This window comes from Gymnoscopelus braueri (genome assembly GCF_963280865.1).
Source record: "Gymnoscopelus braueri genome assembly, chromosome: 12".
Lineage (NCBI taxonomy): Eukaryota > Metazoa > Chordata > Actinopteri > Myctophiformes > Myctophidae > Gymnoscopelus > Gymnoscopelus braueri.
This window is the reverse complement of record NC_137614.1, coordinates 7,184,668-7,205,875: the sequence shown is the minus strand read 5'-3', so window position 1 is coordinate 7,205,875 and position 21,208 is coordinate 7,184,668. Positions and strand designations below refer to the sequence as shown.

Here is a 21,208-nt window from a genome sequence, read left to right as displayed (position 1 = left end):
CGATGATTGACAGGCAAAATCCCTCACCAGCGACACCCGCAGGCAAAGATTTCTTTTTTCATTGCAGTTGAAAAGGCTTTAGAAATGTGAGAGAAAAACACCTGCCATGGATCACTGGAATGGAATTTTCACTTAAAACTTTTTGTACACTTTTGAAGGACCAGGACAAAGACTTTGAATGTGGTGTAAAAGTGAATGTCATTAAACCTTTAATGTTCTCTCCAGGCTATCTCTCATTAATGCGGAGCGGGACGGGACTCGCCCGTCTGACGGTCCGAGTCTCACTGGGAAATGGGAATAGCCTACATGACGGCTTTATTTTTGTGTAACTCGAACGCGTAGGCTACTGCTCGGTATGGGCAAAATAAATTAATATACAAACGTATTCCATTCATAGCGATGTGATTGGTATCATAATATGTCATTCATGTAGGCTACAAGCCTACGTGACAAAGATTGTACCGTTACGGTACGGATTACATGAAAAACACAGCTGGGCGGGCGTGCGTGCGTGCGTGCGTGCGTGCGTGCGTGCGTGCGTGCGTGCGTGCGTGCGTGCGTGCGTGCGTGCGAGAGAGGGGCGTGTGCGTTTCTTATTGGCTTTTCATGATGATGTCTTTGGTCGTATTCTGGTTCTTCAATCTTCATGTCGTAAAATCGGAGCGTTTTGAGAATATTTAAGGGCGTGTTATTTAAATGACGCTCGGTTTCAGCCGTCACATTTATCAAGGCTGGGACCAAATGTACGCTCGGATCAGCTGTGTAGGATGCGTTGATAAATGTGACTTCGACGTTGGTGTACGGCCGAATATATGGAAAAATATACGCCGGTTTATACGCTCCGTTGATAAATGAGGGCCAATGGGTCTATTTTTTCCTTTGAATTAATTCATATCTTTAAAATAAAACATTATATTATTCATTAAACAATAAATGTTTGTGGAAGTACATGAAAGTGTCTCAGTTTGTTTTGTGGTTGTTTTCCTAATTAGCAGGATAATTAACTAAATTAAAACAATGTTTGAAATAATAGAGATAAAAAGAACATTAACGTTTATTTGTTTACCTTTAGGCGACACAAGCGTATATGGTGTAATCACACATCCTGATGATGTCTATGAAAATGGTAAAGTATCAACTTTTTAAACATTAAATCCAATGATTTTAAACACCCTGCTAAGCAGTAATAATATGTATTCTCAGTTTGTTTTGACAATTAGGTTTATGTTTATGTTTATTAAAGGATCCCCATTAAGAGACACATGAATGAGTCTTCCTGGGGTCCTGAACAAAGCAAATACAACACAAATGTACAACTAAAACAATATTTTTTTCTGATCACTTCAGTTTAAAGGAGCACGTCACCAATTTCCAGCCTTATCTTCATATAATTGCACCATTTCTGTCTGTGTCTCTACCAATGACTGAAGAGATGGGGATTCCAAGCATTGTTTTAAAATAATAATAATAAGAAGTTAGAAACCTTGTTTGAAATTAAAAAACCTGCCTACCACCGATGATGTCACTGGTAGGCCAAATACATATTAATTTGGGGGTCCATGACATGAAAATGTTTGAGAATCACTGGTTCAAAGGACAATAGAAAATGTTTTGCAACGCATACTGTACGTACTATGTATAGTTTCAATTTTACAGATTATAGAATTTTGTATATTAATATATACATATACAGTTTAGACTGATGATAGGTTCTTGGTTTATGATTCTAGCTTACTATGTATATGCATTCGATGTATTACCTTGTGTTTACCTTGCTTACTGTAAATCGCTCTGGATTAAGAGTGTCTGTTAAATGCCTACATTGTAAATTGTACTGTATAGAAATATAGACAGTCCCTTGTTTGTATAATCTCACATGCAGGAGAGACATCATTTAGTTGTTTTGTTATAATGTTTATTGTTCTGCCATGACTGTGGGATAACTGGAGCTTTTAAGTATCAACTGTGGCAATGATGTTAAACATCTTGGATAAAATTAATGTGAAAGACTTTTGGTGCACAATACTTCCCATTATGACCAACAGAGGGTGCACTGGGAAGTAAGATAGAGCAACCTTAAAAATTATTACAATACTAAATTAAATTAATTACGATGTATATTACTGTATAATAACACCCATTTGGAGTCCCTGTTTTATTTTCATGTCACTTTCTTTCTTTACCCTGAATAGATTTTTGTTTTTATATGGCATGATAGTAATTACTGTATGTATGTTAGTGTATTATATCTCCCTGAATAGATTAGTATTTATAAAGAGTTCAATTTATATCCATATTGTGAACCCGGGAGGTGAGAGGTAATCATTAAGAGGTTTAGGTTGTGTAGTCATTTATCTTATCATGATGGAATTACTCCAACTGGTCAGATATGTTGATCTGTTGTACAGTTGATTAGAATTAATCATTCATAGTCTCCTCATTAACTTACATTGTAGTGAAACAACTCTCAAAGTCATGTGCAAATATACAGTGGCAAAAAAATAAGTGGGAGCTAAATTATTATTAATCCTGATCGTGAGATTCAAAAATATACAGGGAGTTGACATTTTTCACAAAACATTTTAAGCGCTTTAAAATATTTAAAAAAAAATATTTGTAATTGTTAAATGACGCATCTATTCCGCTGGCCGCTGGTTGGCTGTGGCTCTGGGTCCAACTATTTAAAAGCCTCATTTTGCTCTGGTAGCTGGGAGGATCGGTGGCTGAAAAGCAACAGAGGCACAATTCCTCTTCTTCTCCAAACTAAACTTTGTAACCTTTATTTGATAAATTTTCCTTCGTTAAGTAACCGTCTTCCTTAGTTAACAGAGTTGTTTGTTTGCCTTGAGTTCGTTCGTGTTACTTCTATTGTGCTGTGGTTAAGTTGTTTTGAGTTATTTAGTTTTCCTATAAATCTCAGATACCCATTTACTTAGTTTGTGTGTTTGATTTAATTTTTGTAAATAATTACCTAATTAGTCACAATGTAGGGGTGTTTGGTACTTTTATTTGGTTAATCCAATTCCCTCCGGCTTACTCCTGTTTTGTCACAGTCTGACCTAGGAGTGAGTGTGGGTGTGTCTGGATCTGGTGCCTGCCAGTGTGACCACCTGCATTCACTCACCTGCAATCATGCCCACAGTATTTAATGCTCAGCCTCTCTCTGGCCCGTTGCTGGATTGTCTTGATTGCAAGCGCTCAAGCATTGTTCTGAAGCCAAGTTTCGCTGTTACTGATCTCTGTTTTGTGCCCTAGACTTCGTTTTTGCCCAGCCCCTGCCGGTACCTCTGCCCTCGTTGACTGCCCCCCCCCCCCCCCCTGGATATTGACCCCCTGCTTCCTACAGTTTTGATTTTGCCTGCCCCTTGCCTGTTTTGGAAGTTTTTGTGAATAAAACCTGTTTTCAGTGCCGTCTGCATTCTGAGTCCTTCCACGTGTGCCTGACATGTTTAATTCTTAGTTTAGGTAAGTAGGTTTAGTAAATGTCTTTTTGTTCTTTCCTTTGGTTTTTGTTTTGGGGTTGATGTTATGTTATACAACGTACCACCTATAAGAACAATCTGGCTCCCCCCTACCTCTTCTCTGTCTAGGTCGTCCTCAGACGAGCCCTCCATCGTCGCTTCCAGTCTTGGACCTCCTCAAACGTCATGTCCCCTCCCGCTCCCTCAGGTCTGGTAACGCCAACCTCCTGGAGGTCCCCAAAACCAAGTACAGTACCAGCTGTACCTTCTTGTAGCTACTGTTAGCTACTGCCCAACACTGCACACATCACCAATAAAGTCCTATCAGTTGACTAAAAATAAAATTAAAGCATTTATCAATGTGCTATAGCAGGGGTCTTCAACAGGGGGTCCCGGACCCCTAGGGGATCCTCAGAGTTACTACGGGGGGGGGGGGGGGGGCAAATCTTTGTACATAACTTTTGAACAAGAAATCCTACAGAGACAAGTGACCCCATTGTTCTACGTAATGTTGGCACGAGGAATTGATTGAGAGGAGTATTGGCAGGATTTTTAACAAGTTTTATATATTAAAGGGATATTTCACTTTCCATGTTTGGGGTCATTTTAACGTCTACTCAGGCTTTTGTTAACACCCAAGACAGTTTTTAAGTTGCTGATCTAATTTTATCAGACACGCCCCCTTCCTATACACCAACCCATTGTAACTTCAAACTCCATTTTAACCATGTTAGTTTCATTGAAAAGACACATCCTTGGTTCTGGTGACTGATATTGTCCTTCTAATGCGTGTTTTTTCCATTACTTTTTTCATTTATTTTACTTTATTCTTTTATTTTCCAATTTTTAAAACATTGTATAAATGTTTCATTTTTGATACTTAAAGGGGAATTTTGGACTAAAGTTTTCTTACCTTTTCTATGACGTTATGATATCTTAGGATGAATGGTACAGTAGAAAAATTTCATAACTCCACCCCTGAGCCGCCACAGCTTAAAAGGTGCGCGGATAGGCCTTAGGTTAGATCACATATTTTAATAGCTTTTTTTCCCTTTTTTTTTTGTGAGATCTGACGTTCATAGTGACAGAACACTGTCCCAAAAAAATAAAAATAAAAATAAAAACTGAAGTCTCTCTAGACGAGATTTTTTTTTTGGTTGCATAGTGTTCTGTCACTATGAACGTCAGATCTCACCAAAAAAATAATTAAAAAAAGATATTAAAATATGTGATCTAACCTAAGGCCTATCCGCGCACCTTTTAAGCTGTGGCGGCTCAGGGGTGGAGTTATGAAATTTTTCTACTGTACCATTCATCCTAAGATATCATAACGTCATAGAAAAGGTAAGAAAACTTTAGTCCAAAATTCTCCTTTAAGACTTTCACTCCACTACATTTCAAAGACATATTGTACTTTTGACTCCACTACATTTCTAAGAAGGGAAAACAAAACGTACATGAATGACCCATTTAAGCCCTATTTACAAGATCTACAAGCTCACAGATCTGTGTTGGCTTTAAGTGGTTAAATGTTTTTCATATCAGTGTGTCACTCCAAGAGCAATACAGACTGTTTTTTTTTCTTTTCTTTTTTGTTTTTTCTTTCAAACAAAAGCGGTGAGCTGGTGAAAGGTCCTTTATGTCAGTGGTTCTCAACCTGAGGGGACCTGAACAAACAACTGGAACTGGACTGAGGAGGCTGAGGACCTTCGGGGACCTTTGGACCCCTGGGTCTGGGACCTTGACCTTTGGACCCCTGGGTCTGGGACCCTTACCTTTAGGACCCCTGGGCCTGGGTCCCTGACCTTTGGCCCCCTGGGCCTGGGTCCCTGACCTTTGGCCCCCTGGGCCTGGGTCCCTGACCTTTAGGCCCCTGGGCCTGGGTCCCTGACCTTTAGGCCCCTGGGCCTGGGTCCCTGACCTTTGGCCCCCTGGGCCTGGGTCCCTGACCTTTAGGCCCCTGGGCCTGGGTCCCTGACCTTTGGCCCCCTGGGCCTGGGTCCCTGACCTTTAGGCCCCTGGGCCTGGGTCCCTGACCTTTGGCCCCCTGGGCCTGGGTCCCTGACCTTTGGCCCCCTGGGCCTGGGTCCCTGACCTTTAGGCCCCTGGGCCTGGATCCCACAGGCCCGTTCAGAGATCCAGGTCTGTGTCAAGGAACCCCAATTTGAAAATATTTTGTGCCAGGTCTATTTGTGAGGTTTCTTTTTAATCAACATTTTTTATTTATTTATTTGTATTATTTGATTTCTCTAGGGACCCCCTGGAACCTCCTCATTGACCCCTGGGGGTCCCCAGACCCCACATTGAGAAGCACTGATCTCCAGCATGGAGGATATTACTGTTCATTGAACTGTTGCTTAGAACGTTTATTTATGGAGCTCTGGCTCCCTCTAGTGTCCTTTGTGTGTCATAGTCCAATTAGTTCAGAATACAACAGCAGATAAAGATCGCCTGAATAGACACGCACGCACGCACGCACGCACGCATGCACACATGCATGCTCAACATGGCAGGTTTTGCATGATATTTCTTGTTAATTACTTTTTCAAAACGACTTGACCACCACGTTTAGAAATAACTACATTATTTACAGTCTTCTAGAAATCTTTCACATCCCTAACTCCATTCCTGACCTAAACCTTTTAACAATGACTTTAAACAAATAGAATACTACAATGGAGGGGGGGGGGGGGCGATTCTGGGATAATTAGTCAAGTAATTAGTCAACATTTTGCACAGTCAACGCTCTAGAATGTGTTTAGAGGATAATATTAAAAATCACTGAAGATCAAACCCCCTAGAGTTTCTCCAAGTTAGAGGTAAAATGTTACCATCATGTGATAGTCAATGAACTGCCTAACCTCATTACTTAAAAGCAGTGGTGGACGAAATACTCAACCCCAGTACTTGAGTAAAAGTACAGATACTAATGGTCAAATTCACTCCACAGTAAAAGTAGCTCTGTCAAAATGTTACTCTAGTAAAAGTACATGCTTTTAAAAATACTTAAGTGCAAGTACAAGTAAAAGTAGAAGTACATGTATTTTATGTCAATGCATTGCTGTAATGTTTTCACAATGAATTTATAGAACCTTGTAAGCGATGTAGTTTGTCTTCGGTAAACACAGTAAGCATTTGAAAATGTATGTTTTGTATGTCTGCATGTGCGTTTTTCATAACATGGACTTCAGTTAAGGCCATGGGGTGTTCTTGGAGGTTTGTCAGGCTGATTCAGCTGCTGATCAGACTCAGCTTGTTCTTCTCCTGCTGCCGCCATTACCGTGTTTTGTTTTGAGTTGAAATAAGAATTCAAAAAGGTGGATAGGTTTGCGTGCCTGGACGACGTATTTTTGCTTTTATGTAGATCAGGGGTCTTCAACGTTTTTCGGGCCTTGGACCCCTCAGCTGATAGAAAGATGAAGAGGGACCCCATACTGTATATTCTTATTTTTTAGAATGCTTACCATTCTGTGACTGTCATACAGAAACGTGAATGGCGCGTGCATTGTGGCCTTGCATACATTAAAATTATGTTCAGCTCACAACCCAGACATCGTCATTGAAATTGTCAGTCAGCTCTGTGGTGTGCAGTTTTGGAGAAGTAAAAACTGTTCTGTGTGAAAGCCATCGAACCTCAGAATGGGGTTGACATCTGACAATTCAGCACTATTTTTTTACTAAATTCATACATATTTTCAGCCAAAAAAACAAGCCAAAAAATCTGAAAAAAATGGATGGCCCCCCTGCAGTGACTCCGAGGACCACCTAGGGGTCACGGACCCCCTGTTGAATACCCATGATGTAGATCCCAGTGCAGTGTGTGTACTGTGATAGGTTTCCTTCTTTGAAGAACACAGCTTTTGGCCAATTGCATTTTAGGGAAGAAGGTGAAAAAAAAGAAAAAGAACAGCCAACCTAAAAGTACTTCACAGCCTTCCTAGACACGTACTTGAGTAAAAGTACAGATTTTTTTTTAACATAATAGATGTAATTTCCTGTGTTCTGGTGAATTTTGGGAGTTTGATACCAAATCCAGGAGAAATCCAGGAGAAACGACAATCTAGGAGTACAGAAGGAGTTGTGGTTGAAATCCAGGAGACTCCGCCCTGAGACAGGCTACAAGACTTAAAACATGAATTAAACAGTGGTTTACATTAAGAGGGGTTGTGTTGACCTCAAAGACACAACAATAGTAAATAAAGTCATCAGCACTCAACGCTTAAATGCCATAGTACTTTTAATAAGACACAGAGAAAGAGGAAGAGTCTCAGAGATAAGGATGTTGAAATGTGGTTTTAGAATTCGGACATCTTGCACATTATGCCCTAACGTGGGAACTTCCTACAATGCAACATTTTCTTAAACTAATACTGTATGTCGTTGCTGTCGGGTGGAAACCGTGTATGTCCAAAACCTTTCATTTTTTATTATAAAAAAAAATGTAACCGTGAAATTAGCAGATCTATAAGCTCACAACATGTCACATCGTGTTTTCAGTACTTTTGTGCGACACTCTTGTATGATGAAGTAGGGCATTAATAAGATAAAAAAATAAGTTGAAATATGGAGATACAAGGTTTATGAAGTACGTATAGTACGTACGGAGGGGGGGGGGGGGGTGGGGGGGGGACAGGCAATATATGCTTGAGCCAGAAGCAGAGGAGTCAAACTGCGTAGCTGTCATTCAGTTTTACTGAGTTTCAATCATTTTGTCACGATGAAATTCACATCAACCTCTACAATAGCATGTGAGTACTTTATTTCTGTCATATTTTTGTTTAATTTAAACATTACATTGTATTTAGTTCAGACAGACTATCCGATAACACTGCTTCTTTTCACTAACACGTTTGCACTTTTTTCATTTACATTTATTTAACAAAAAAAATGTTGGTGTGAAGGTTTAGTGTTTTTATGTTCAGGCTGAAAATGAATACTTACATGTAACCTTACTCAACCGAGAGGGGGTCATATTTTTTCAATTTATCTTTATTTCCTTTTAATTATTTTTTGGGAAAATGAAAAAAATATGATCCAATAAAGAAATGAAATAAAATAAATGAAAAGGGTAATCGAAAAAACATGGGGTCGCGTATTAGGAGGACAGTATGAGTTACAGGAACCAAGGACAGGTGTTTTTGATGAATCTATCATGGTTAAAATGGAGTTTGTATAGGAAGGGGGGCGTGTCTGATAAAATTAATATCAAATATCTAAATACTGAATAAAGCAACTTAAAAACTGTCTGGGGTACTCATAAAAGCCTGAGTAGATGATAAAATGACCCAAATTCTTTTTGAAAGTGAAATATCCCTTTAAGGAATATTATCAGATATCTGGTAAATCTGGTAACAAAGAAGTGGGTGGGAGGTAAGAGAGGGTCTGGTGTAAGAGTTTAGTTGCTCTCTATATAGCCATCATAGGCTACAGAGTAGGGCAGTTGGAAGCCCAGGATGTGTGCTTGTTGACAGGTAGAGTGCAGTGGCGTCAGTTCAGCAAAAGCTAAGGTATGGCAAGGTTAGGGTTGCCAATGCCAACTCCCAGAGATTAAAATAAGGGACACCTATCCTGGGCAGAAATTTATTTTGGGGGTCAAACCCCCAAAACCCCCTGAAATGCATAGACAACTAGATAAAGTGCTCCTCGGAGCACAAGTCTCCGCCAGGTCAGGTAGGTTATTATGGCCTCCTGGTGGCGCTATAATAGGCCAATGTGAAAGGGGTGCCATTTCTTCTTAGGCCTTTCATGGCAATCGGACACTGCATTCATGATTTGAGGCATTTTGTTCAAAAAATGTGGTTTGCTAAATTAGACCTGCTGGTGGCGCTATAACAGGCCAATGTGAAAAGGGTGGCATTTCATCCTCAGCCTAGTGGGAAAGTACATGCAAAATTTCATGGAAATCGCACACTGCGTTCATGATTTGAGGACTTTTGTTCAAAACGGACCTATCCTGCAAACTTTGGAAGCCAATGTTTGCCAAGTAGGATGGAATATGAAATATAGGACACATCCATCTTGATCACATGACTATATTGCGTAATCTTTGGACAGAATCTGAAGGAGTATTTAAAGAGGAAAGAATGTGCTGTAAAAGGAAAAATGCAGGGCAAAGGTTTTTCCTTGGCTTCTAGGGAGTGTGCGTGCTGGCTACACGTACATGGATCTTTTTCTAAACGCAAATTTTTGTGTGCGTTTGGGCCTTTCAGCCACACACAAACGGTGTTTTTGGCCGCTAAAACGGATATTTTTGTAAACGGATAAATAAGTGAAGGTTTTCCAAAACATGCGTTTCAGTGGATCTGTGTGGACATGTAATCCAGAGATTTTGAGAAACGATGACGTCATCGCGCATCGCACATGGTCATTATAATAATAAATGAAGAGAGTCTACAGTCTATGAAACAAGGCACGCTCATTTATGGCAAAATAATGTCATAATTAATAAGACAGTGGTGGGAAAAGTAGCTCATTCACTGTGTGACGAAAACCCTCTTTCTCTGGGCCGAGTAGCGCACACGGCAAGTACACGGGTTAAATGTGGGGTCTGTCGTCCTAAAACACAATCGCCCCGGGTCAAAATCCAGCGACCATGGAGCGGCCGCGGCTGGCCCGCTCAAAAGGTGCGTGGGGCGGGGAGTTTTGGGACGATGGAATGAATTGATGAAGTAAAACTCATCTGTTTGCGTAGCCCGGCCTGAATGAATGACTGTCATACCATGACAGTCATGGTGCTTAGAGTCCCTGCTTTATAGCGGTTCGATGTTTTTACATTGCCAACTCTCACATGTACATAAACGTTCAGATTTCAAATATAAAGTGCTTACCCCTGAGCCACGGATGTTACAAGGCGATCCGGACCGCGATAAGTACCCGTATCTCCCGTATTGTTCAATAAAAAGCATTTTAATCCGATCGCCGGCCATTTTCTCCACATTTTCTCCGATGCTTTCAACCATGCGACACTAATGGTTGGGAGGTGTATTGCACTCTAATACATTACCAAAAACAAAGAAAAGAAAAAGAAAATGGTTGGCGATCGGATTAAAATGCTTTTTATTGAATAATACGGGAGATACGGGTACTTATCGCGGTCCGGATCGCCTTGTAACATCCGTGGCTCGGGGGTAAGCACTTTATATTTGAAATCTGAACGTTTATGTACATGTGAGAGCTGGCAATGTAAAACATTTTTAACACCGCTATAAACCAGGGACTCGGTACCATGACGCCCAATCGCCCATGGCTACTGTTTGCGCTGCAGCTGCGCCCTTATAATGTTGTTTTCGTTTATGTTCACGTATGCTGTTCACGTATGCTATTAAAATAATGCAGCTATTGCAGTATTGTGCCTTAACATGTGATTAAAAATATGTAGGCCTATATATGTATTTGGCCCCTCATATATAAAATAAATGTAATATAAAATTGAAACTTGCAGCTGATCAATGCGTTTCTGCGTCTACGTGTGGACAGGGATTTTTTAAAATCTTTGTCATGTGGCCAGGGATTCTTTTTAAAAATCGGAGGACTAAAATATCCGTTTAGTAAAAGATCCATATACGTGTAGCCTAGGCCTTAGTCTCACGAGTCATGCAGATCGGTGCAGTTATAGGTAAAAATGTGAATAGGCCTATTATAGCGCCACCATGAGGCTGATTTGAACGTTTTCAAGTGGCATTTCTTCCTGGACCAAGTGGGAATCTACGTGGAAAATTTGACGGAAATCGCATGCTGCATTCATGATTTGAGGCATTTTGTTCAAAACTAACCAATCCTGCAAACTTTGAAAGCCAATCTTAGCCAATCAGGATGGAATATGGAAAATCAGACAGATCCGTGTTGATCACATGACTATAGAGATACTGTGTACCGATTTGCGTGTTTTTTGGACAAAATCTGTAGGAGTAATATAATAAAATGTGTTTTGAAAAAGTCGGCCTCATGGTGGCGCTATGACAGGCTGATCTGAAAAATGTGGGGCAGAGGTTCTGCTGTGTCATCCAGGGAGTGTGTGTGCGCAGTTTCACAGCGACCGGGCCAACGGTGGCGGAGATTAGCTGGTCGCAGACAGAAGGACGGACGGACGGACGGACGGACGGACGGACGGACGGACGGACGGACACACACACACACACACACGCACACACACACACACACACACACACGGACGGACGGACAGACAGGGGGCAAAACATACTCTCTCGCCATGCCTTTCGGCCTGGCGGAGACAACTATGCATTATACCTATAACACAATACAAACACAATGGTCTTACACCTGCATTAGGCTACTATTCATGTATTTATTTATTTTTTGAGTCAAGGTATGGCACTTGCCATACCCAATTGACGCCCCTGGTAGAGTGTGAGTGGGGCGAGTCGGTCCCTGGTGGCGATGGTTCTAAGACCTCCATGCTGCGTTGCTGTGCATTTGGCCATCAGGGGTCCCTATGTCAGCCTGGCTCACTTGATAGGACCGTTGATCCCAAGTGGACCTCCAGGCAGGTCGTGCTGGCTCCTATGCCCGAGATAGATGATAGTGGGTGGGCGTAGGTAGTGAGCAGGGTCGGCCCCCGGTGGTGGTTGTAAGACCTCCATGTGGTGCATGGCTTATCATTATGGCCCAGGACTCTCTGGGCCATAATGATAAGTCAATGGGAACCCGTGGGAATATTACTGAAATATACCAACCAACCAGACACAGACTCTCCTGTGAGCCAGTCTGACATAGGGACACCCCTGTGTGCCTGACACACAGCCATGCACCACTCAAGCTACTTAGAGGTGTTGTGATATTTGGTGGTTAAAACAAAACGTTTTTAGTTATTTTGTGAAAAAGTTACAGTAATCATTGCTACGGAGTGTTTGTTCAGTAACAGGGGTCTCACTGTCTCTCCAGCTCTTTAGTAAACAGAAAATACATTTTCAGGTGGGATGTTTCAATTTTATTCAAATAGAACATAAGATAGAAAATGTATGACAAAGAGAGAAAGAGAGAAATAGAGAGAAAAAAATAGAGAGTGAAACATTGAGAGAAACAGGAAGTCAGAGAGGAAAACATTAAGTATGACTATACATTGTTCGTGCAAAGAAAACCACATCTCTACTATGAAAAAAGCACCACAGAGAGCTCCCTCTCTCTCACACACACACACACTCGCGCGCACGCACACACACACTCTCGCGCGCACGCACGCACACACACACACACACACACACACACACACACACACACACACACACACACACACACACACACACACACACACACACACACACACACACACACACATTAACCTTTTGTCTCTGTCGTGCATCCCCCCCTCTCTTTCTGTCTCTCTCGCTCTTTCTGTCACTCTCTCTCCCTCTCCCTCTCTCTCTCTCTCTCTCTCTCACTCTCTCTCTCTCTCTCTCCACACAGTGGTGTACATCCTGGTCTGTTGTGGAGCTGCTCAAAGAAGAAGTGAGACAATTCAATGTGTGTGCGTGCGCGTGCATGTTTGTGCGTACCGCATTCATTTTTACACTACTCTGAAATGGAGCACTATAGCTTGTGGTTACTGGGGTGCTAAGTGGTGATCACACTCATTCCCTCATAGAGCTTTATTTTTATATTAAGTTTTTCATATTCCACATATGGTATATACTGAAGTGAACATGACACATATTTGACTGCTACTATATGGATGGTTGTCTATGCTACTGTAGAGATGGTTGAGTTTTGGTTTATTCTACTAAATCTCATTAGTGATTCCTATAACTGTTCAATTTGATCATTTTCTCCACACAGCAATGTACCTTGACCTTCCACTGGGAGCGGTCCTTAATTTGCTTCCAGATCTTAACTATGGTCCCATCACTGGCGTCCTGTGGAAACATGGGCCCAATAAGGTGGCAGAATGGGATCAGGGCTTTGGTCCTGATGTGAAATACTACGGGACACATAAAAGCCGTACAGAACTTAATAAAGACACTGGAAAGTTGATGGTCAACAATACGACCATTGAAGACACTGGAAGATATTCTGTGGAGATAAACGGTCTCCCGCAGAACAAGACTTATTACTATGTTGGGTTTGTTCGAGTGATCAGTAAGTGTGAATTGTGTCCTGTGAAGGATACATGTTATACTTGTTATGTGTTGTTACTTCTACTGGGGGCCCTATTTTACGTGACTTAAATACCACCAGATCTTATTCCTTAACTTAAGACGTGGAGGCGTGACCAATGCCATTTTACTATTATGGGTGTGGTAATCTGCACACTGCCCCAAGGCGCTATGCGGTAAAACAGCCCTAAATTAGTCATGGGTGTGTTTGGGCGTTACTTTAATCAATCCAATCAGAGTACCTGCTGCCATTCCCTTTAAGATTCCCTTTTTTGTCCGCGTGTTAAGCAGTGAGACCAAAAGAGAAATATAGGCCACATTACCTATATATATATATATATATATATATAGAGAGAGAGAGAGAGAGAGAGAGAGAGAGAGAGAGAGAGAGAGAGAGAAAAAATAGCCGATCTACAAGCTCACAATGCGTCTTCATTGGGTTCTTGGTCACCTCCCTGACCAAGAACCCAAGACCCATCTCCCCCAATTGCTCAGTGTGACCAGCTCTAGGAAGAGTCCTGGTGGTTCCAAACTTCTTGCATTTACGAATGATGGAGACCACAGTGTTTGTTGGGACCTTCAATGCTGCGGAAAGTTTTTTGGTAACCTTCCCCAGATCTGTGCCTCGATACAATCCTGTCTCAGAGGTCCACAGACAATTCCTTTGACTTCATGGCTTGGTTTGTGCTCCGACATGCACTGTTAACTGTGGGACCTGATAGAGACATGTGTGTGCCTTTCTAAATTATGTCAAATCAATTTAATTTACCATAGGTAGACTCCAATCAAGTTATAGAAACATCTCAAGGATGATCAGTGGAAACAGGATGCACCTCAGCTTAACTTTGTCATAGCAAAGGGGGTCAATACTTATGCACATACGTTTTTTATACTTAAATTTTTTATACATTTGCAAAAAAAATCTAAAATATCTTTGTAATTTTGTCATTATGCGGTATAATGTGGAGAATGTTGAGTAAAAAAACTAATTTACTATATTTTTTTAAAAGGCTGTAATATAACAAAATGTGGAAAAAGTGAAGGGGGGTCAATACTTCCCAAAGCACTGTATATACTGAAGTGAACATGACACATATTTGACTGCTACTATATGCATGGTTGTCTATGCCACTGTAGAGATGGTTGAGTTTTTGTTTATTTTACTAAATCTCATTATTGATTCCTATAACTGTTCAATTTGATCGTTTTCTCCACACAGAATACAAGTACCTTAAGCTTCCACTGGGAGCGGTCCTTAATTTGCTTCCAGATCTTAACTCTGTTACCATCACTGGCATCATGTGGAGAATTGGCCTCAACAGGGTGGCAGAATGGGATCAGGGCTTTGGTCCTGATGTGAAATACTATGGGACATATAGAGACCGTACAGAAATGAATACAGACACTGGAAAGTTGGTGGTCAACAATATGACCATAGAAGACAGTGGAGATTATTCTGTGGAGATAAACGGTCGCCTGCAGAGCAAGACATACAATGTTAAAGTGATCAGTAAGTGTGAATTGTTATGCTTATGTATTGTACTTCTATCCATCATAATATAAATATTTTTCAGTACACTTATGTCACTTATATCTAAATAGATACTGAATCAAGCAACTTAAAAACTGTCTGGGGTGAAACAAAAGCCTGAGTAGATGTTACGGTTAAAATGACCCCAAACATATGTTTGAAATATCCCTTTAAGAGAGATATTTTTGTCTCATTCTGTTTCATGTTCTCTGACCTCTAAAGAAAACAAAGAAACTCCAAAAGGTTCATGACATTATTTAAGATAACTACAAGTAGCCTTCAGACAACCAATCAGTACAAATGGAATGATTCCAACATCTGCAAAACATAAGAAAAATAGTCAAAATGTAACTGTTCTACACAACACAAGCTAATACCCTGTGTGTGTGTGTGTGTGTGTGTGTGTGTGTGTGTGTGTGTGTGTGTGTGTGTGTGTGTGTGTGTGTGTGTGTGTGTGTGTGTGTGTGTGTGTGTGTGTGTGTGTGTGTGTGTGTGTGTGTGTGTGTGTGCCCCTTTCTTTTTATATGAAGTTTTTCATTTTCCACATATGGTATATACTGAAGTGAACATGACACATATTTGACTCCTATATGTATGGTGTCTATATGCTACTGTAGAGATGGATGGGTTTTGGTTTATTCTACTAAATCTCATTATTGATTCCTGTAACTGTTCAATTTGATCGTTTTCTCCACACAGAATACATTCCGCTTCCACTGGGAGCGGTCCTTAATTTGCTTCCAGATCTTAACTCTGATACCAATCCCATCACTGGCGTCCTGTGGAAACATGGGCCCAATAAGGTGACAGAATGGGATCAGGGCTTTGGTCCTGATGTGGATTACTACGGGACATATAAAAAACGTACAGAATTGATTAAAGACACTGGAAAGTTGGTGGTCAACAATATGACCATAGAAGACAGTGGAGAATATTCTGTGGAGATGAACGGTCGCGTGCAGAACAAGAAATACGATGTTCAAGTGATCAGTAAGTGTGAATTGTGTCCTGTGAAGGATACATGTTATGCTTATGTGTTGTACTTCTATCCATCATAATATAAATATTTTTCAGTACACTTATGTCGGTACTCTGTTTTAACCATAACAGTGTAAATACATGGTAGAGTGAATTACATCCACAGCCAACTGTTTAACACTGCATGTGTCACTACAATGCCAGCTGTGTGTTTAAATGTTTAATCCTCCTAGATTAGAAGTACAAAACAGAGACACCTTTCACCGTGCTTTCATTTGGTCTTTCTTTCTTTCTTTTCTTTTTCCTTTATTTATTCAGGGAAGCCTATTGAGAGCAAACTCTCTTTTTCAAGGACGCCCTGATAACAGCATATAAAATACATGCATAATGAGAAACAGTAACAAACATTTGAATCACATTACAATGTCACAGATGCAATTAAACATAGTGTTACATAAAACAGGTGCAGTCACTATGTAGTGTGTCCTCAAGAAGCACCCTGAATGTCTCTATTGAGACCAATCACACCAGTTTCAGAGAGTCCTGAAGTTTGTTCCATTTGTGTGGAGCATAATACAAAGCAGTTTTTCCTTGTTCACTGCTCTTACGTGGACTGGTATACAGGCATGCAATGCTCATTTGAGCATAAGTTATAGTATATTGTATTAACATACTCTACCATACAGATTGGACAAAATTACATTTTATACATAAAACAAGAACAAAATTACAGTCATAATTTATAGCAGCTTGCAAGCTAAACTAATCTCATTTTGGGGGATCTAGAGCAAAACGTACTGTTTAATGTGCATTCTATTATGAATTTGTTTTTATCTGGCTTGACTGACTGCTGCTTAATATATAGCTATTTCCTTTATTAGAGGAGCAAATAAAACTTTGGGGAAAAAATGCCCAAAACCTTTCAAATACAAAATCGAGTTTTTATCTACAAAAAATGAAAATTAGATTTTTTTTGGTGCAGTCTATAATTTATTATGATTTAAAGTATTCTCCTCTCTGCTTGCGAGCTGAGAGGGAGTGGTACCCTGCAAATAGAGGCTGTCAATCAAACTGTCACACTATAACCTGACGCCGGCGCCTTTCGAACTTGTATATCGCTACTTTTTATACTTTTGAATTTGAATCCTGAAAAGTAACAGTTTTGGACATATGAGGTTTCCACCCGACAGACGATATTATGTTCTTAATACAATACTTTCAACTTTACTTTCGGTGAATCATTTCCACGATAAGCTTTGACATGAGATGAGATATACTTGAGGCGTTACAGCAGCATAGTGTGATAAAATACATAATCTACAATCTACAAGACAAACAAAATACATCAGACACAAATGGACATAATCACACAAGAACATTGTTCATTCTTTCTTCCCCCAACAGAGAAAGTCCCAAAGCCAGCGGTGGTGATCAAGGAACCGTGTACATCTAACTCTACCAGCTGCACACTGGTCTGTGAAGGAGGGGACATCACAGATTCAGGTCCGGTCACCTATCGCTGGAAGAAAGATCAAGGGGAATGGATGGTGTCTGACTCTGGACAGAACCCTGCACACTGGATCATCAACAGTGAGGAAGGGAAGAAGGTTGAAACATTGTTTTGTGAAATGAAAAACCCAGTCAGTGTGGAGCAGAGTGATGCCGTTGACAACCCACTCTATATCAAAGGTATGTAGTGAAATATGTCGAAAATTAATTTCATTTAAAGGTAGGGTAAGTGATATTTTTGGGTTAAAACAAAAAGTATTTTGTTAAAAGGTTAAAGCACTATATTCTGATAGTAATCATTGCTATAGAGTGTTTGTTGGGTAACAGGAGTCTCCCCGTCTCTCCAGCTCTTTAATAAACAGAAAATACATTTTCCGGTAGGTGTCAAAATCCCATTTTTAAGCTTCATTTTTATAGTGTTCCAGTTCCAATTTTGCCTGCTCATTTCTTAGTGTCATCACCTCCAATTTCACTTGTATAATCTATATCCTGATTGAGTTCTCTATCCTGATTGGATAAAATTGGAAATGAAACTGAAACGAAAATGCATTTTCTGTTTCATAAAGAGCTGGAGAGACAAGGAGACTCCTTTTACTGAACAAACACTCTATAGTAATGAGTACTATCAGAATATAGACTATAGAATATAGACACTTATTTTAACCAAAGAAAATCACTTACCCTACCTATAATTTTTTATTGTACACTTTATGATGATTTAAGGGTTCCTTTATTTGATGTAATGCAATCACAAAAAACTGAGCTAATCTGGAAAGATGATGGGCAGAAGTTGGAGTGGTTGTTAAATTATGTATTAAGTATTTAAGACGGAACATTTTTGAAGTTGTATTGTATTAACATACTCTACCATACAGATTCTATAAGTTACATTGTAATAACATACAAATTTTGGAAAAATCAATCAGTCATGTATTTGTGCATGTGACCTACTCATGGTCAAAATGAAAAACTTTAAATATCTGCTGACGCACAATTGAAAGTCACAGCTCACAGCTGTGGTTCAGATTCACAGATCTAAAAATGTGTTTAAGATGAATGTGTTTGTGATTCTACTTCATTTTCTCCGGTGTCCAAAGACAAGCCTGCCTATTTGTACCCTCTGATGGGGATTGGGGCTGGCATCTCCATCCTTCTGCTGATTCTGGGTCTGTTTCTCTGGAAGAAATGCAGAGGTATGTCAACAATGTACACACACACACACACACACACACACACACACACACACACACACACACACACACACACACACACACACACACACACACACACACACACACACACACACACACACACACACAGCACCTTTGCAGAAATACATAAACGAGAGACGGCGAGTTCCTTCGTAGGCCACGGCCGAGCCACCTACGAAGCCACGGCTTAGGAGAAATACTGCGGCAGAAAGCCGGCACCGCTTTTGGAACTCGCCCCTGATGACATAAACACTGTGTCTTTATCATTACTTTTTGTATAACATCGGCTTATCATCCATCCGTCCGTCTGTCCATCCATCAATCTGTGATCTTGTCCGTAGCATTATGTCCAACATGGCTATAGTTACATGTATGGAAGATGGAGGATGTCCTTTATGTAGTCTATAGGTTTGAACCCTGTCTTCCGTCCGTGATCTTGTTACATTATGGCCAACACAGCAGCATGCGCGTAAAGTGTTGTGTTGTGGAAAAACCCAGCCTGCTTCAAGCTGTCAGAGACTATTTATTGTCCTGCAATACTTCACCTTGTTTTAAATGGAGGATGTCTTTTAGTTGTGGACATGCATCCTGTCTGAAGACAGCATACTGTATTATGAATGAATGAATAAATAACACAATAGCAATGGCATAGCAATGAAATGGCAGTTCAAAGATTCATGGTACAACTTTTCTCTTTTTCTAATTTACAGATCCATGTTGTGTCAGGTAAGTACTGTGTTGATCTGTCTATTGATTGATTGAATTGATTGAATACTTTATAGGTCAGAAATGTAAACAGCACTGTCAGACATTAAGGCTAAAAGGATAACACAAAAAAAGTCCTGGGGACTTGTTTCCATTGTGGTCCTATGTATTCTATTCATCAATATAGCATAAAAATAACACCAAAATACAATGTGTGTGTGTGTGTGTGTGTGTGTGTGTGTGTGTGTGTGTGTGTGTGTGTGTGTGTGTGTGTGTGTGTGTGTGTGTGTGTGTGTGTGTGTGTATATATTCTATGTTTTTAGACCTGTTCAGTCTCTGGGAACCAATCCGAGTGCACCTCCTGATGATGTGTACCTCCCACTGCAGCACGGTCAGTCTTTCAACCAATCATGTTGAAGAACAATTCTGACAAGTTCTTCTGACAAGGACAAGGATGCGTCTATTTTTCCATCTGAATTAATTCATATCTTAAAAAAACACATTATAATCTTCATTAAACAATGAATGTTTTTGGAAGTACATGAAAGTGTCTCAGTTTGTTTTGTGGTTGTTCTCCTAGCAGGATAATGAACTACATTTAAACAATGTTTGGAATAATAGAGATAAAAAGAACATGAAAGTTTGTTTGTTTACCTTTAGGCGACACAAGCGTATATGGTGTAATCACACATCCTGATGATGACTATGAAAATGGTAAAGTATCAACTTTTTAAACATTAAATCCAATGATTTTAAACACCCTGCTGCTGAGCAGTAATAATATGTATTCTCAGTTTGTCACACCACACAATAATGTGTTATAAACCAACCAAAACATGTTTAATGATAAAACCAAAATGACAAGGTTTTGACAATTAGGTTTATGTGGTTTATGTTTATGTTTATGTTTATGTTTATTAAAGGATCCCCATTAGAGACACATGAATGAGCCTCTAGTGTTAGTCTAGTCTAGTCTTCCTGGGGTCCTGAACAAAGCAAATACAATACAAATGTACAATTGAAAATACAAATTAAAGTTAAAAAATATATAAATAATAATAATAATATAGATTTCAAAATCATGAAAAACCAAGCAGTATTCTCTCTGCTCTGAACTGTGGGGGCGTATCCACTGGAGCTCGTAATGTTAGCCAAGGAACCTTTTGAAAGGAACGAGGCAAACCTCGTACTGGAAGTTCTATGAATTACATTGCAGTGGATGGAGCCGGCTAGACCAGCTCATGAACAAACATTATTTCTGAACGATTGCGACCTTTGTCATATAATCGGTTCAGGAATATAAAAGAAGACATATCACAGGTTGTTTTCTAATCACTTGCTTTTTGATGTACACAGTATTTTATTGAGGCATCTAAACAGCGGCTTAAGAATAAGAAGTAGTTAGAAATCTTTGAAATGAAGAAACCTGCCTACCGATGATGTCACTGGTAGGCAGGTTTCTGAACTGTCCACAGTCCACCAATGAGACACAGAGTAGACAGAAATGATGTCATCTTATAATGAGCATTAGTGAGGACCAATACAGCACCGAAGTCTGACGTAATTTACTCATCCTACCTGGATCACGTTTTTTTCCCCCCATTTTGAATTCAGTTTTTAATATCGCTTCATATAAGAACTGTGTTCCAAAAATAAATTCTCTCAATAGAGAAAACACTTCCAGGGGATGAACAAGTGACATCA

The 21,208-nt window shown here is 40.0% G+C and overlaps 1 protein-coding gene across 1 annotated transcript in view; it reads left to right on the top strand.

Annotated features, from left to right (window-relative positions):
• LOC308096326 (uncharacterized protein) overlaps window positions 1-21,208 on the top strand; it is a 44,487-nt gene that overhangs the window by 8,512 nt on the left and 14,767 nt on the right. The window contains exons 5-7 of the mRNA XM_080443732.1: window positions 13,254-13,553; window positions 14,790-15,080; window positions 17,484-17,768. Coding sequence (XP_080299858.1) covers window positions 13,254-13,553; window positions 14,790-15,080; window positions 17,484-17,768 — 876 coding nt within the window. The remainder of the gene's footprint in view (window positions 1-13,253; window positions 13,554-14,789; window positions 15,081-17,483; window positions 17,769-21,208) is intronic.